This window comes from Antennarius striatus, chromosome 23 (genome assembly GCF_040054535.1).
Source record: "Antennarius striatus isolate MH-2024 chromosome 23, ASM4005453v1, whole genome shotgun sequence".
Taxonomy (NCBI): domain Eukaryota; kingdom Metazoa; phylum Chordata; class Actinopteri; order Lophiiformes; family Antennariidae; genus Antennarius; species Antennarius striatus.
This window is the reverse complement of record NC_090798.1, coordinates 3872131-3890000: the sequence shown is the minus strand read 5'-3', so window position 1 is coordinate 3890000 and position 17870 is coordinate 3872131. Positions and strand designations below refer to the sequence as shown.

Genomic DNA, 17870 nt, shown 5'->3' with positions numbered 1-17870 from the left:
ATATTCAAGAGCCTGTCAATCGTAATCTTAAAAATGCTAATGGAAAACAATATTGAGATAAAATAAGAACATTCTCGCATCCAAATCAAAACCACTAAAGATATTCATCTCTGGTGACTCCCTAACTGATCAGGTGGTACAGAATCCCTCTCTCCACACTTCTACTCCAACCTCTCCTTCCCGCTACACCTCCTCCCGTCTCCCCCCCCATTCCTCCTCACCCGCGTGTGATGTTTCCCCTGTGCCAACAGCTGCGTCAGCCCCTAGAGAAGCTCCTTAAGGTTCTCTCTCAGAATGCTCACGGAAACATAATGTTTGTGTCGATTCAAATTTACACACAAATATTATAAATAATAATATAATATATAATATATTCTTGTCTACTTTGTTGAATATATTTTTTTTAAAAGTCACCAAATTGAAATTCTTTACCCTCCTCTTACTGCTGACTATCTAACTTAGAGAATGGGTAGTCTGCATAACCACACCGGCTGTGATATCACAGATTTTAAGAACAAAAAGTTAAAATATTACGTGAAGTTGTAATTTGATCAGAATACATTTCCAACATTATACACAGTTCATAAATTATTATTTTGTCATAAATATTCCTTAAAATGTTATCTCATGTTAGTTACAAAGGCACAGTTAAATCAGAGAGAGACGAGGAAGTGACTCTGATTGGTCCTACCAGACACATCTTAAGGACCTATCAGAATACAGCATCATAGAAAGGTGAGGAACTTCACATCCCAAATGAACATCTGTCATCAGTCAACCCCACACACATCCACCCACTCAGCCACCCAGTCACCCAACCACAACACAAAAGGGAGGTGGGAAGTGGGTGGAGGAGTCAATCCAAAGTCAGTGACAGCTGAGACACACCAACGTTTTGCCTCAGCTGACCACTGCCAGCGTTTTCTGTCACTCAGCTGGTGAAGCAAGGTGCTACGACCGCTGGGGTTGAGGGTTTGACTCCCTCCATAGATTAACAATAAGTCACATTAACACCACAAGATTAGAGAGATTGTAGATTATAAACACTCCTAAACATGATGAATACATTTAACTGGTTTTAACGCTATATAAATGGAGTAATAATAATCCAATCATGAAATAATAATGGCATAAAATGCAAAACGGGCCCATTTGCACACTGCAATCACTTTCCAATCAAGGGTTGATAAAAAATAAATCTGTTCATTCACTTCAGTGACTTTTGGCAAAATATATTAAAAGTGATGAATCTCTTTAGTGAAAAGAAAAACAATTCAGTAGTTTTTCAATTCTAGAATTCTAACAGTGAAATTGACATTTTGACACTTTTACCCATCCAATAAATGTACAAATATTATAGAGACAGGGCTCACACTTGATTCTCCACAATGACACCAACAAAGATGCAAGTTGATGTTTTATTCTAACATGGGTGGTAACTATGTTGTTAAATATTTGTAGTGGTCGTACATGCAAGTTTTATAATGGGAGATAAAATATATATAAACTTTTAACCATGCACGAACAATGGCACTGATAAGGGTGTCATCCACAATTATTCTACAAGCAACGTTTTAGACAAATACAACACTTGGGATGATTTATAGTGAAAGATACTCTCATGTTGGTAGTTTAAGTGCAGATCAGAAGAGAGTAATCTGGGATCCAGTCATAAATTCCACAACAGCAGCAGAAACATAAATATTTAAAAGAATATTAATCATATGGTCTCAAGAAAGTTAGTAACGCACGTTTTTTGGATCTTTCTGAGCTGTAGAGTATTTTGCAGGTGTGGCTTAGAAAAGAGATTTCCCCAATAATCTGCCTATCCTAAATATTCATTAGCAAGGCGGAGTTTGCATTGCAAATAACTGTGAGCGGGCCCACTCAAAAATGAACATTATTCACTCCCTCTGGCAACATATAAATGCAAACCTCGGTATAATGATATGCACATAGCAGTGGAAGGGTTTTGCGCAGTTTTGAACGCACCATTTAAGTTTCATTGAAAAAGAAAAACTCCACAAACCAATGATTGGAGTGTGCTTTAAGATTTGGAGAGTGTATTCCTTGTCTGCTCATGCGGCAGACTGAAGACAGCGTGACGCATTGCGCAGTGGAGACATGGAGGAGACCTGTGCGCAACGTAGCTCCCTGCTATGGACAACGTGCGCCGCAGTCACCTAATAAGCTTATAATCAATGCAACAAGTGACAGGTGTAGCGTAAAATTAACATTTTAAGTGTCTTAAACCAGAATGAACTCCCCATTAGCGGAGCCGTTTACGCACGGAGACAGTTTCCTCCATCCACGCCAACATGCATTCATCGTTTAGGTTGGTATATTCCGTATCAGCGCTATAAATAAATCGACTACTGTAGTAAACAAATAGGACTTACTCCGTGCGTAGATCTCACCGCCAAGCCGACCGCGATCACACAAATCCTGCAAAAAGAAAGTGTTTTTTTGGGGTTAGATAGAAGTTTTCCACTGATTATCTGTCAGGTAAACTGCGCCGGAGCTGAGCTAAAAGTTGCAGCCCGCAGACACGGCCAGTGCAGGAGCTGATGCAAAGCCGAAACTTTGTCTTTTTTTAAAAAAAAATATTTCAAAATGAAAAAAAAATTAAAAATCTCACAGCAATTTCATTTTGATCCGTCTGGTAGAGGGGGAACCGCAGGTCGAGACTCGACTCCCTGGTCTTTACCAGCAAGGCTCTTCAAACGCGCTCATCGACTGCTCCAAAAACCCTGTCATCTACCCGGAGACAAACAAGAGAGAAAGAGAGAGATAAAGTAGTCCCGACGCCAAACACAACCTGCGTCTTTGCGCGCACTAACACACGCAGCTTCAACCATTAAATCGTCGCCACCACGGATATTATGTTTGTGTGTTGGATTTCTATCATAAAATAAGAACTTATCCAACTCACCAAAGTTGCAGCGGTGAAGTCGCTGCTGCGCTCTCCGGCTTGTTGCGCTTCAACTCAGCAGCGCTCCACAGCAGCGGCAGGGGAGGGGCCAACACATGTCATTCACGTCTCCACAACTTGTGCTTTACAAGAGATTTTACCCATCCAGTTCAGTCTTAAAAATCGAGAGAATACAGAAAATATAAAGATATGAAAGACTTTTATTTGAACTTAATGATGCTGGGTGATGTTTTCCCCCTTTCCCAGACATATACCCATGATATCAACATAATATTTTTTAAAAACGGTTCATATCTCAAAGTTACTGAGGGTTAAGGTGACCTTTATGTAAAACATTCCCTCATTTATCCGTTAAATGTACAAGGACATAAAGACTGGAACAAAAACAGTTGCTGTGATTTAATCTGCTGGATTTAAAAACCTTTTATAGACACGATTCTCATAATTCTTTATTGTCACATCTATTTTAAGACAAATAAAAAAAACTTTATATGGATATTTGCTCTGATCTCTAAACATGATGCAGACACTGGGTTACTCAAGTTGCAAACTTTCCACTTTTAGCTCGCTAATGTTCTATTTTAGTTGTACTTGACCCTAGTGAGCCTTCAGCTCTTAGTCACAACATGTTAATTTATCTTCTCATAGTCTCTGTTTACAGCATGTTCATGTTCCCCATTTAAATTATATATCTATTCAATGGAACCCTCCTTTCTCTTTTGTCAGCTTTACTTTAGTTGCGGTGCACCACAAAGATCCAACATAGAACCTGCGATATTTTGCACATCTGCATAGAACTGTCAGGCCAGACTTTCAATTCCCATCTCTGCATGAATGAGTAATTTAGTTATCTCAACTATTTCCCAAAGCAAACCCCAGAAAACTGCCCATTATTACAAACAATTTAAACATAAAATGTATAAAATGTGTTTTACTTCTGCCTCTACAAAACCCATTAGAATAATCTGACTCTAAAGGTTCTTTAGTAAAACCAAACAAGATCACGTTTGAATCATCAACATGATATAAAATAACTATCTGCACATCACACACCAGAGTGTTTTTTCCCAAAAGGTTAGATGATCCCATCCATACAATTTATTTAAGTAACAGCAGCTGTAAGACCTTTCAAATAACCCCCCACTTGAGAAGGTGAGGATGATTCATTTTATTTAAAGTTTGATTTGTTTCCAGCTTGCCAGCAGCATACCTCTGTCAGAAGTCAAAATTGAGTATTTGACCTTTAATAATCTAGCAGGAATGTAACATGCCTGGGCGTATAGAACATGTCAAATAAAGATTTAATGGCAAAGCTTTTTTGTGCAGCCTCAGGCGATGGATAGATTGGGTAGGCAAGCAGGAGAAAGACACCATATCCTTCCGCGCTTGAGAGGTCCTAACATTGCCAGATGCATTTCACTTAATGGAACATTCACACAAACAGAAATAGTTCTTGTCCGTCAGACTACCCAGATTACGCACAGCCTCTGCTCCTGTAGGACTAATTTTTAAGGTGTAAGGCATCCATAATCTTTATTCTACTTGAATTCTCTGTGATGTTTAGGTGCATGGGGCTGATATCAATGCGCTCTGGGTGCAGGAAGTAGATCCGGCAGGGCAGGTTTGCAAGTCGAGGAGAGAAAAAGTTAGTGTGGGGGACTGCAGAGGCGCTCGGTGCCAGAGCCAGGACCACTGGGATCCTCTGAAAGCGCAACAACCAACACACCGAGAAGAAGTATTTTTTCTCCCTATTTATTATCACAGAAGTGTGCTCGGCGAGGGGGACGGGGGCTATGACGCACAAGTAGATAGCAGTAGAGTTTGTGAGTGTTAACGCAGGAGGATCATTGGTTTATTCCCTCAAGATGAGGAAAGACTTGAGCCTGCGACAGCTCGCCGTCCCTCTGCTCTTCTTCACATTGTGGGTCGCGGTGCAGCCATCTGACTCCGCGGTAAGTGCGTTTCCAGTTCTCCTTTGCACAGATTTAATGTTCCATAAAAGGTCTTTTCCCCCCCCTCGCAAGATAACCGCATGAACAACTCACAGGGCTCTGAGCCGGCGTCGGGACACCAGCAGCTCTCCCAGGAAGCCAAACGAAGGTTTATAAATAGAGTGGCTGACTTTTAACAAGTGCTTTACCTCTGCTTTCATCATACTGACAATAATACTAATAATACCATCACCATTCATTTTTTTGTTGCAGAAAGAAATTACAATTGCGCACCGAATCCACTTGTACAGCTCTGTGTTGCACTTTTTTTTTTTTAAACTTCATGGAACAGCTTCATGAGCTCCGCTTTGCAGTTTCAAGGAGAATTTCTGTCCTTTTCTTTCTCCCGGTTCATACAACTAGAGCCAGTACCTGTAGCAACACGTCTAACGGCGCACTTTTTACGCCTCAATCCTGCGTTCATCTTATCATATCAAAGATTCAGACCAGAAGAGCCGCGCTTCTGCAGAGCCTGCGCGTCATTCTTAGTGACATGTTTTGTTAACTGCAGCGTTCCTGCTCGGTCGAGTGCGTTATTTGCTTTTAATGACAGTCAGAACAGACTAAATCTGAACATGCAGGTGTATTTTATGTTGACAGCACAGGGTTACAGATGCGCGCTGATGTACGGCTGAATAAATCTGAATTTGGCTCATGACGCCCTTCAGGAGTAGATTCTGCGCAGTAAAGTAACTTCAGTGTCTTTATTATCACTCATGAGGTGAAATATGTCTCTGCACCTGAGATGCATGTAGGATCCGGACATCCAGAAGGGATGTGCTTGTGTTTTCTCCAACTTTTACCTCTTTCCACCCTGCATTTGTTTGAATAATCGCAGCTGCAACGCGCCTCATTTCACTTCTCTGACATGAAGCAGCGGTATCACCAGACAGAAGGGTCTCCGTCTTGATTTTCACGACATATTCCAGCAGTTTGCATATTATGAATATTCACATCTAATTAATGATTCATAAGGGCCGGTCCCGCTTTCACATGGTCCCGCCCACACGCTGGGCGTGTCCAATCAGGGCTGCGCGCTTGCTCATCTTCTCATGCTTGTCTCTATGAGTGTTTTCTTATTCCTTAGACATATTTGCATCCTCATCACCTGTTTAAGCTTTTCACATGTCATAAAGTAGTGAAGTTTAGTCAGAGTTCAGTGGCCCTTGCTTGATTCTTCCAAAGGTATTAAGGTGGTATGAGTTTAGGAATCTTGTCCAGAGAATATAGGAATGAACACCTGAATTTTTCATCACTTCCCCTGCGTCGCAAAGTACATCTAAGACCCAATTTCACACGAAATTGGGTCACTAGAGGTAGATGTGCACAATAAAGTGTGAAATTGGGTCACTGGAGCGTAGATACACCCACACGATCAAGCTGCAATCATATCAACTTTATTGGGGAGGGGAGTCCTGTATCTGTACCCTCCCGCAGAGGATGAGAAGGAAGAGATGAGTACAGTAGTGAAGCCCATAGTGTGAAGATGAATAGAAAAACAGAAAAGAAAAAAAGAAAAAAGTTTGGTCCACTGAGGACACTTCATTCACACATCATGGCCTTCAGATAAACGGTGTTTGCTCAGGCTGTGAGAAAAAGCTAGTAAATGGACGTTTGGAGGAGTTATTAAGGCGTGGTTGTCACTTTCTCTCTCTCTCTCTTTCTCTCACTCCCTCTCTTTCACTCCCTCACACACCCACACCCACACACACACATAGATTCCCCTTTTTCCCAGGATAAACCCGTTTGCTGTCCCAGCGTTCTCACTGAGTCCCCCTAGTGGAAAGTTGTGTGCATGAACCTAAATCTCCAAATCTGTCCTCCGGAATTCAGCACACATTGATCCCCACAGAAAGTTTTACCACTTATGTTGAAAACTTTTCAAGTAAAACGCCTTTATAGCTCAAAATAAAAGTAAAGTAAATTTTTAAAAAAAGGATAACGTCACTGAGTCTGCACGTTAAGTCAGAATAAGCTTAAATGTTGCTCGCACACACACGCAGAGGGCCGTTCATGCTTTAGTTTGGTGTGTGTGTGTGTTTGTGTGTGTGCACGCGCGTGAGCACCTCAGGCAGCATTAATCCTGTCCCAGATATGAATCTACATCCAGCCAGGTGAGGGAGTTCACCTGTAATGTATACCTGGCTTCCTTTGAACCCGTCATGCCACGCAAGTCACAAACACACTCTTAATTTGAAGCGTGCTTTCTATCACACACGCACACACACACACACACACACACACACACACACACACACACACACACACACACACACACACACACACACACACACGCAAACTACCCACAGCTTCACAAGTCCTCCAAGCTGTCAGCTGATCCCTGTCTCAGGTGGATTTTGGTGCAGGAAACTGTCTGCTGTGTGAGGAGGAGGTTTAGTTCATCACAACATCTCCAGGTCACAGATATAACGATGGCGTTAACACCAGCAGACGAGCAGACCAGCTTCGTCCAGTGAAGACAGAGGGAGGTTCAGCCAAGTTTCACTGTTTTCTCTCTTAATATTTCTTTACTTCTCTCTAACAGCCACCCGGTGTTCCCATTTTCTCTCCTCAATGAAGAATACAGACGAGCAACAATTTGAGAAATCTAACATGAATTCCTTCAGTACCGTGTGTTTTTATAGAAAAGTGGTTTATCTGTAAGACTTTATCATACTTTAAAATGATCACATTCACAGCCTCTGGTTAAAAAAAACCCACAAAAATCTGCACAAAGGATCTTGTAACACAATGACTTGTATTCTCAGGTAGTGTTTTTTTCCTAAATCTTCTTACTGCTGTCTGTCTAGTTATATTTTTCAACTGCAGTGTTGACTTTATTGACAGAAAATGAGTTATGATGATAGATTAAACCAAAAAGTCACATTTGAGACAAAAATTGTACTTAACCTTTGGGTTTCAGTTGGCTAGTCTGCCAAAACAAGCTGATGACGGCCTTTTTTTCACTTGTTCTTTTTTTTCACATCTTAAAGTCTCGAGAAAATTATTGTGAAATTAATCAGTGATATAAATAACTATCATATGCAGCCCTGCTTGTATTTCGGCGCTTGATAGCAGCACTGCAGAGAGTACAGTTGCCTTGCAGGTTAAACTCAGGGGGGAAAAACCCCAAGTGCATTTTATTTACCAGGTAGTTTTCAGTGACTTTCCCCACAAACGAGACTTACGATCTTTTATTTTAGATCAGTACTGAATAGACTGTTGTCTGGCTCAAAGTTGTTGTGGTGTGATGTATTGAAAATTGAAAATTATTTAAAAAGAAATAGACATGTGTCTGTTTAAGGCTGACAAAGCTGCTGCAGATTTTGGGACATTTTTGGACAAGTTGGGACGGAAAAAATCTAGAGAAACCTCTGGGTGAATACAAAATCCTCCCCCATCCTCCCCTCTCCTTTTGTTCTCCCCCATCCCTCTTGCTCTCTCACCCTTAGCCTCCCTCTGAGTGTGATTTAAATTCCATCTTTATCTCACCTGCTCTGAGTGAGTTGGTTACACATTAGATCGGGGTATCTGTACTTTGTGTGTGTGTGTGTGTGTGTGTGTGTGTGTGTGTGTGTGTGTGTGTGTGTGTGTTTTCCTGGTAGAAGTCGCACACTGGTGTCAATGAACAGAAGATGCCATTAGGATTAACAGGTGGACAAAAGTGCATGGCAGCTAACACCAAATGTTTAGACAGCTAATTACCCCCATCCAGTACTGACCCTCCCCCTTCTTTATTTACCCTCTCATTCATTCATTCATTTCCAGCTGAGAGTATTACTACTGGAATACAAGCAAAAGCAGTACAATATGTAATATCTCGAATACAATGAATCATTAGAAGTATCAAAGTACTGGGAGTAGTAATAGTAGTAGTATTAGTAGTAGTATTATAAGTATTTTATTTTTTCACTGTTTTAATCCTCATACTTCTTCAGTTTCCACTTCCACTCGAGACATAATCTCATCTCATCTCCTGGAATGAGATATCTGTTTCTGGCACTCACACTCAAACCTCATTATCACCCCTTCTGCCCCCCCTACCCCCCCCCAATCCCCTCTTCAGTGTGAAGAGGAGGGTAAACACGCTGTGTTTGTTGGATACTTCTTGATTTACTCCGTCCCTCGATGTTTGCATTGGGGCTTTTAAGGGCAGCCATGTTTCTTTTCTGCCTCTCCTCATCACGCATCTGTCTCATCACTGACCGACCTGCCGTATAGTGTAGTTCTATTTTTATTAAATCTGTGAGAATATCCAGATTAAAAGTGAGCCATGTGTGGATTTGGGTTTAGTTAAATCATGGATTAAAGTAAAAGAGAGTCATTTGACATCTCTGAATGTATATCTTATATCTGTCGCCTTATATACCCCATTGGTTTTTATAAACTGTCTATAGTTTCTTTAAAGCAACAGTTATCAGAGGATTTTGTCTCTATAACCGTGATGAAACCTCGTCTCGTTTTTACCCAGGAGATATTTCCTTTTTTCATACAGCCGGAAATGAACAACCTGTCGTCACCGGACATTCTCGTCTCGCTCTTGCCTCGACATTTTTCTTTTGATGTGGTCTTACAAGGATAAGGTTTTTTGCCTTTATTAACCTTGCTTGGGATCCTGTGTTGAGAACATTAAACATCCGATACTGTTGATCTGTGGCTGTTTTTTCAGGTAATAACAGGGAGACATAAACCGGGGCTTCAGAGCTAGTTTTATATCTCGCGTTTTAAAATCTGATAGAGATAATCTAGCTTGTGTTTGCGGTCAGACGTTGGCTTCGGATGACAGCGTGGAGGATTTCAGCTGAATTCCTTCCCCAGTCTGTCTGTGTGGCGTCGATCCAGTGGGCTACCTGACAAGTCCACCTACACAGAGCGGTCACAAGACATGCTGTCCTGCTCGCCTCCCACCCTCCTTTCACCTCCTTCTCCTGTTTTTTTATTATTTACTATTATTTTAAAGTCAGATGAGGAAGGGGGGAGGGGGGTGGCGATTAGGAGAAAGTTTTGATCCTCCTGAGATCAAGCCGAATATTATCTACCTAATACTTCCTTCTTGTGTGTTGTTCAACAGGATGAAATGTTCACTTTACTATAATTACTTTTTGTGAATGCCATCTGGAAAAAGCCCATTGGCCTTATCTGTGCATCATTCAACACCTTATATTACTGTCTGTTGTGCCGATACTCTGTCTGTCGCTCTTCTTTAAGAAGCCAAAGCTAATTGTAAAAAAAAAAAAAGTTTTAAAAATTCCCAAACGCTTGTTCTCAGGCTTTCGCTCACTTTCAAGTTAGTGTTAGATTTGATCCCATTGTTCAATACAGGATAATCGATTGGCAGCTAATAACTCTGGTGAAATAATCCCATCTTTCTTCGACCTCTTCAAATCAATCTGTTCATCTGAAAGGAGCCGCCGTGATCCCAAGTTTGCCTGAGGGAGACTGATGTCATGGGGCGATAACACGCAACAGAGGAGGAGGGGGGGGGGGGTCGATCACATCTCTGTGTGCTTAACATGTGGTGTGAGGGCGCCCACAGACGGAAGTCCTCAGAGCTGAAGTCAGTGGAGCGGAAAGCTGTTTTGACTGCGTCACCCTCACACACACACACACACACGCACACACACACACACACACACACACACACACACACACACACACACACACACACACACACACACTGTACAGTCCTTAGGTGATGAAGGAGGAAGTCTGGTTCTCTCGTCTTCTCTGTTTATCTCGCTCCCTCGTTCCCTCACTATTTCTTTCTAGTGTTCTCTCTCTCTCTCTCTCTCTCTCTCTCTCTCTCTCTCTCTCTCTCTCTCTCTCTCTCTCTCTCTCTCTCTTTTTGGGCACCTGTTTCTTTCATCACGTTACAGCAGAGGAAACGGGGCTCCCCCAAAAACCACATGGGATAAGCGGCGGGCCAAATGTCATGAGCGAGTCCGTCGTTTCAACTGCTTCTTTACATATTTTGAAGTATAGAGTTACTGCGATGTCTTTTATATGATTGTCCAGATGCTGTCACATCTAATTTAAGGATGAGATATGAAAATAGTTCCGTTTGCCTTGTTCACACCTTTCAGCAGTGGTGTGTGTTCTCTGGACAAGAACCTCTTGGAATTTTCTCAGGAGCGTTGGCGGATGTGGCGAGATGTTGATGCCAGAATGTTCCCAAACTTTATCCAAGTAGTTTTATTGCTGTCAGGGAGATTTTATTCAGCTGGAAACCGCAACTCAGCAAATATCATTAGCAGTTATGTTTATGTCTTTTAAGTCCAACGTTCACTTTTAGCTCCATTTTTGGTCTCCACCAAGAAGAGATTTTTCTTTTTAGCTGATAAATATTCCTCATTGCCTCCCAGCTAGTTCCTAACAGTTAACAGCTGAAAGTTGGCTGCTGCTAGATAAAAATAGAAAAAAAATCTAAAAAATCCAAAACACAAAGTGTTTGTTTTCTTTCCCTCGATTTTATCTTCCTTTAAACCTGGATTATCTTTCTAGAGATGTTTTTAAGGAGAGTTGGTACAAACCCCCCCAGGATTGTTCTGTTTTTGACTGATTTATTGGAGTATTTTTTTAATGATTGTGTGTATCATGCGACTGCCTACCAAAAATCTGCAATGAGGTGAAGTCTAGAGCGTTGATGTGCGAATGGGCGAGGGCGGACTGTATCCGTTAAAGTTCCCCCCAAACTTTTTAGGGCAATATTTGACTTCTGTCGCTGCACAGAAAGAAAGTAGAAGATGATAAAGAAGAGATAGTTGGTGGGGGGGTTAGAGAGAATGAAAAAGATGAGCTGCAGAACTCTGTTGTGTCATGTCTCAGAGGCTGCCTGAGCGAGGATGTTATCACAGGGCAGGATCCTGCTGTTACCTGTCTCTTCACCGGATCCCATCAGGCGCTCGGGACTTGTTGAGAGAATCAAACCGCTGCAGGAGAACACGCCCCCTCAAACCCGGGTGTTCCATTTTGTGTGTTAAATTACGTGCGGTTGCAGCAAAAAAACTGGCCTGACTTCAAATGTCTTGTTTTTTTGGTTCATGAAAGGCTAAATAATGTTTAGCCTGAAGTCTCTTTATTGTGACTGGGATGCTTGTCATCATCATTTCCTGTTTGTTTCCTCCCCTTGTGAGTCGCCTACCTGTGGTGAAGGTGTGGAACTACAGGTGGAGTGAAAGGACAACACAAATATGTCGTGGCCACATGTATGTGGACACCCCTGTAGTCCTCTATTATCCTCGGGGTGCCAATATACGTATTGCAACTTAATCGAACGTTGCAGAAGTTCTGGAAGTCCCCCATTCCTTCTTTACACAGTCAAGTGTATCAAAAATAATCTTCCAGATTGGCATCAAGGAGCCTGACAGAGCCCTGATTTGAACCCCATCGAGGACATTCGGGATGAGTCTGAACAGGGATTATGAAGCGAGTCCATACAGCTTGTGCTAAAATCTGGCAATCAACCCTGAAAACTAGAAGATATACCCTTCAGGTGAAAATCTGTGTTTAACCACAACCTTTTTGTACCCACTGCCCTCCGATTCCAAATAGAAGAGTGTGTTTGCATTGGCTCCTAATCCCACTTTACATCTCAAACATCCGCAGAAGGGTCTTGTGTTTCCCTTAATCACAAAAGCACAATCGAGACGCCCACTTCTATCTTGTTTTGTCTACAGCAGTGCCTTCTGGGTAAATGTTGAGGCACAGCTGCAACTCAGCTAAATAGCAATACTGTATATCTTCAGTAAGAAGGGTTTTTGACTGGGAAGTTTGCATAAATGTCTAAATATCTATGTTTAAAGGTGGGTTTTTTTACGTTTTTTGGTGACACAGATATATTGATGTATTTTTCAATATGTTTCAGTTCTCACCTTTTCTCTTGTTAGCTTTATTCTCCCCCTACTTCCATGCATTGTCTCAGTCTATCCCCAGGCTACACATATCCAGGTATTCAGCTGGCAACCGTCCTCTCCCCCCTCTCTAATTTCTTGTTGCCCGTAGCTACATTGCAGCGCGCCAAGTGGTGATGTATGTGGAGCGTTGCAGGGAGAGGCGGACGGGCGTGTCTAAACCTGTCCAAAAGCAGGGTAGGGCTGGGCGAGGTCGGGTTGTCATGTCTCCCCTGGGGAAGGAATTCAAGCCCTCTAGTTAGAGGATTCACATGAGGACAGCGACACGCACCGATCAGCGGTGTATGTTTGCACGTTCTGCACAGATTGATTGGTTTTCAAAACTTCAAAATTCACCATTATTTTTTGCTTCCTCATCACTTTTATTTTTGTGATTTTAATTAATATTTACTAGATTAAACATAACTAATGTACAGGAATTGCTTTTAAAAAAACAACAACCTTTGCTTCAAGGTGAAACAGGAAACAGTTCCAACAGTTTTCAATATGTTTTGACTATGATTTAAAATGTCAGCTTCTCCCTGAATCTCATAGATTTTGAGAGAAGCAGCTTCTTAAAATTCCTCAGAAAATGACTGCAGCTGAACCGATTAAAACCTGGATAAGCAAACAAAGATCTGGGGAGTGAAAACCCTCTCATCAGGTCCGGTGTTCTCACCCTTGATTCATTTCCCACACAGATGCAGAGAGTGTGTTTACCTCTCGGTTTCAGGAAATGTTTAGATAGAGTCCCATCTGTAAGGTCAAGATTTAGGGAATTCTCCCCTGCAAGGTGTCCATGTGAGAAGGAAAGATGTGGAGCCAACGTCTTCATTTGTCCCCTCATTTAGGACAGCAGGAAACCCCTTGGTGCATGTTTCATGTGTGGTTCAGTGCAAGTTGAGAAATGAAAATGCACGTGTGTTTTGACAGGTGTACAGTACACTTGTGATGTTCTGCAAATGTTCGTATCCCTAAAGCCCAACAGGAGCAAAGTGATCTATTATCCACAGAACAAAGAAGGAGGTTCATAACTAAACATCTTACATAGAAAACAAACCCAAAACAAATCCGTTCAGTTCTAGAGTGAACATTTCTGTCAATAACAAATAAAAAAATGACAAATTAGCCTGAAACTGAGTGGAAGAGAGCGTCATATGCTGTGGAAGAATTTATTACGTTTTGGAGAGGATCTTTGATAATGGGACAGTCAAACTAATAATAGTCACATCAGTGATCGATTGAGTCACTTAGTATTAAGAAAAACACAAGACACGAAAAAAAAATCATGTAAAAAAAATATAAAGGTAGTGTTTGAATTACCCACAATTAGCAAAAAACTGCTTTTATGAATCGTATGTTTGGAGGAGGTACCAAAAATAATCGGTGCGTCTGTCAGTGTGAGGTCACAGGGGTCAACATTCATTAAAGCAAATGAAAAGACAAGATAAAACTGCATTAGGAAGAAAAGAATTCCAAGGAATATCAGAGGAATTCTTGTTGTACGCCGGCATGTGTGTGTTCGAGACGCAGGGTCCTCCAAACGGGGGGTCTTCCTCTTCTAAAGACTCGTTTTGTCATCACACACATGGGTGGGTTTCTGTGGAAGTGAAAATATTTGGTTTAGTTGACTCTCTTGGAGCGTCAGCACCTTGAAATATTCAAAGTCCAACAACGATGAAAGGAATTATGGGAACAGAGCTGCATAAACACACTATTGACCCATAAATAATGATGAGGATGATGATTAGGATTAAGATTAGAATATGGATGCTGAGCCGTGAAATCATGATGGTTGTAGCAAGAAAATTTTACCGTTGGAGGTGAAATACAGAACTAAAGAAAACAAAAACACCAGATTTGAACCTTATGGATTATTAATTTCAATAGTGATTACCAACTCGCAAAACATCTGAATTTTTTGTTTAAGTTTCAACAGCAAAGAAACATGTTTGATGGGGCTTATGTGAATTATGAATTTAAATATCTTGCTGTACTCACAGGTAGACAACTCAGTAACGTCCTACTCACTAAATACACGGACGTGTGTTAAGACTTGGTTACCGATGGCTTTCATTTATTTATTTCTGCTCGAATGTTTGCAGTTTGAACTGATAAGTGATAGCAGACTAGCATCAAAACCAAAAACATTCAAGAATTGTGTGATTGTATCCTGTGCAAACATGTTGGTACTAGTTTTGCTTTGCGGTTACTGACTGCAGTTGGATAGCGGAAGCTATTGCAAGTAATCAAATCTGTGCTCAGACTTTGTATTAATGATGTTCAAAAGACAGAAATGTACTCATGGTACTTCAGTATTTGCAGCTATGTGTACTGTTAATGAGTATTTTGTCAATTTGCAGTATGCATATGTGTATTTTTATCCAGGGCAGGGGGTATAGGTGTCTAATCATCAGTCTGTGATGAGCAGGGGAATTTCAGTCTCGCCAGTCTAATCCCCAGGTGCTGTCTTCCACTCGCTCCTCCTCTTCCTCCCCTTCACCTCACCCACCTACAACATTTAGATCCTTTTTATCTTTTAATGCAATTTATTTTGTTTTTTTAAAGTCAGCCTTTAGCCATTTTTCATCATTTTAGTGCAATTTAATTATTAAAATTGACAGATCTTATCTGGAGGTAGCATTTAGTATATAATATTAGCATGGAAAACCGTGGAAAGGAAACTGTAGATGCAGTTTTTGACGTTGAAGGAACATCAAATTGAACATGTGTAATAATGACTAATCATTAGCTCAGAATTTAATGATTTAACCTCAAGTTATCTACAGGAACCACAAGTTTCCAGTTATTTTTTTCTGTAATACAAAAGATCTTTGCACCACATGAATGCTGATCGAACTTTTACTTTATTTACAGGAGTTACTCTTTGAGATCATCAAGTTTTATCTGTTGAATGTTGACAGTAGCTTGCAGGACTTGGGTTACCTGTCCTATTTCCACCTGTTTAGCGTGCAGATTTCAATGCATGAGTCGTTTGTGCCCTCCCTCCCCCAGGCGTGATCAGGACGCTGACGTGATGGAAAAAAAGTGGAACGGAGGTGAGGAGAGTGAGGGAAAAAGATAAAGAAAGTGAAAACAGCGATACAGAGAGAGAGAGTGGAGCAAATATCTGCAACTCAGTGACCTCTCTAAGTGGATTACATGCCCCGGCAGTGCTGTGTGGATAAAGAGAGGGCCTGAACAGCGCTGGGAGAGAGAGAGAGGCTGTATTTAGGCAGGTTTTTAAACCACACTCAGCTCATTTCAGCTCCGTACCATCTATTAGTTCAGCCCAAAGGAGAAACAGATTAGCGGTAAATACACCTCCATGAAACGCATCAGTTTACAGCAAATAAAATGTAATAACACATTCTGCAAAGTTGCTCTATATAATCCAAACATGCTTAACTTTGCATGATACATTGATTAGGAATGTATAATATTTTAACTGTCAATATAATTGATTTATAATGTGAGAAACATTCTTTTTCCAATTAGTTGGTCAATTTAGCACATGTAACCGTGGGTAAAGCTGTTGCACCATCTTCCCCTCCCCCTGACGTTCAGGCTCAGGACCCCCCACAAGGGGTCGCAGGATGTATCTGAAAGGTCAGAAGATAATGCGCAAGACAGCAAAGTTAAAAAATTAAATAGATAAAACAAAAATTGTTTAGCTCAGCAGTGCAAGGAAGGAGATGGTAAGAAATATGTGTAAGTGGTGAAGTTTGTCAGTCAGGAACACTGAAAACTGTAATAGCGTTATTTTATTCTGATGATAGGAATCAAGGTCATTATAGGTAAAGTGTGACCTTCCATCGACTTGGTTATGAGAGTTTGCTGAGTGATTTAAAGTTTCCTTAAAGCAGATGTGCTCTGTCATGGTCTTCTGGATAAACGCATGTCGTTGGTGGGTGGATGAGTGGAGAGACGACATAAAGACAGATGGGTGAGGAGAGACAGAGAGAGATGGGGATGAGGAGAGTGTGTGTGAGCTGCAGGCCTGGGCGTGGGAGCGCAGACTGTATTGAGCTGAAGCAGACCAGAGGCTAATCTGGAGCTTCAGAGCTTGTAAAAACACACACATACACTCACACACACACACACGCATGCACACACACTTGACAACCCATGCACAAACATATTCAGACATGCAATTCTTCAGTATTCCTCCAGTTTGTACTCGTTTTGCGTGTTTACTGCAAACAAGGTATCCTGTGTAAACTCAACATAATTTAATTCAGAATCAAACTCACAACTCTGACTGTAAATAGTGCCTTGCTCAAACCTCAGGGCCATGCAGGAATACAGAAGCAGCCTCATACAGGCAAGCACTTGATCTTATGTTCATTCATCAGAATGGAGATCTGTGTGACGAAAGAGGATTTCAATAATCTGTCTGTCTGCGGTTAACGTGGTTAACACCTGTTTCTTAACTGAACATACATCACACACACGCACACACACACACACACACACACACACCTACACACACACACACACACACACACACACACACACACACACACACACACACACACACACACACAAGAATGTGACGTGTAATGTCCCTGTACGTATTCATAAGCAGGAATGAGGTGTTTGACTATATATATATATATAAATATAAAAAGACAAAAAATGTCACATCCACGCATTTAAATATCATTTATTTTTAATTAAGTACTTAATTCAACATTTAAAAAAAAATTTTTTAAATGAATTTTATTAAAAAATTAACAGAATAGATTTCAACAGTAGATCTGAGACACAGGGGTAAATTATGACGTCACCCTGATTCATACCCACTCAAAGAGAGACACCGTCGTACATCTATATTCCAGTAATCCCTGCGGTGTGTTTGTCAATGAAAGTGCAACATGTTGTAGGGAGGCCTTCAGGGAGTGTTGAAATGCACCAGAGGCATGTGAGGTAACGTAATACAGACCAACACATGGGAGAGCTGATGTCTTTATGTCACAGCTTACACACACTGGAAAGACCCAACACACAGGATTTACGCTGCTGCATTACAGTTGATTGACTTACTAATATTTTTCC

General features: G+C 41.2%; 2 protein-coding genes across 4 annotated transcripts in view; one reads left to right on the top strand and one right to left on the bottom strand.

Moving 5' to 3' along the window:
• Positions 1 to 3001, bottom strand: part of col4a6 (collagen, type IV, alpha 6) — an 83683-nt gene extending 80682 nt beyond the window's left edge. For all 3 annotated transcript variants that reach the window (XM_068307867.1, XM_068307868.1, XM_068307869.1), the window contains exons 1-3: positions 2933 to 3001; positions 2639 to 2757; positions 2400 to 2445 (exon numbers count right to left, since the gene is read on the bottom strand). In XM_068307867.1, the coding sequence (XP_068163968.1) occupies positions 2400 to 2445; positions 2639 to 2649 (57 nt within the window). In that variant the 5' untranslated portion in view covers positions 2650 to 2757; positions 2933 to 3001. The remainder of the gene's footprint in view (positions 1 to 2399; positions 2446 to 2638; positions 2758 to 2932) is intronic.
• Positions 3002 to 4567: 1566 nt separating this feature from the next.
• The window catches only part of col4a5 (collagen, type IV, alpha 5 (Alport syndrome)), a 33538-nt gene continuing 20235 nt past the window's right edge, over positions 4568 to 17870 (top strand). Inside the window, exon 1 of the mRNA XM_068307861.1 lies at positions 4568 to 4884. Within this exon, the coding sequence (XP_068163962.1) occupies positions 4798 to 4884 (87 nt within the window). The 5' untranslated portion in view covers positions 4568 to 4797. The remainder of the gene's footprint in view (positions 4885 to 17870) is intronic.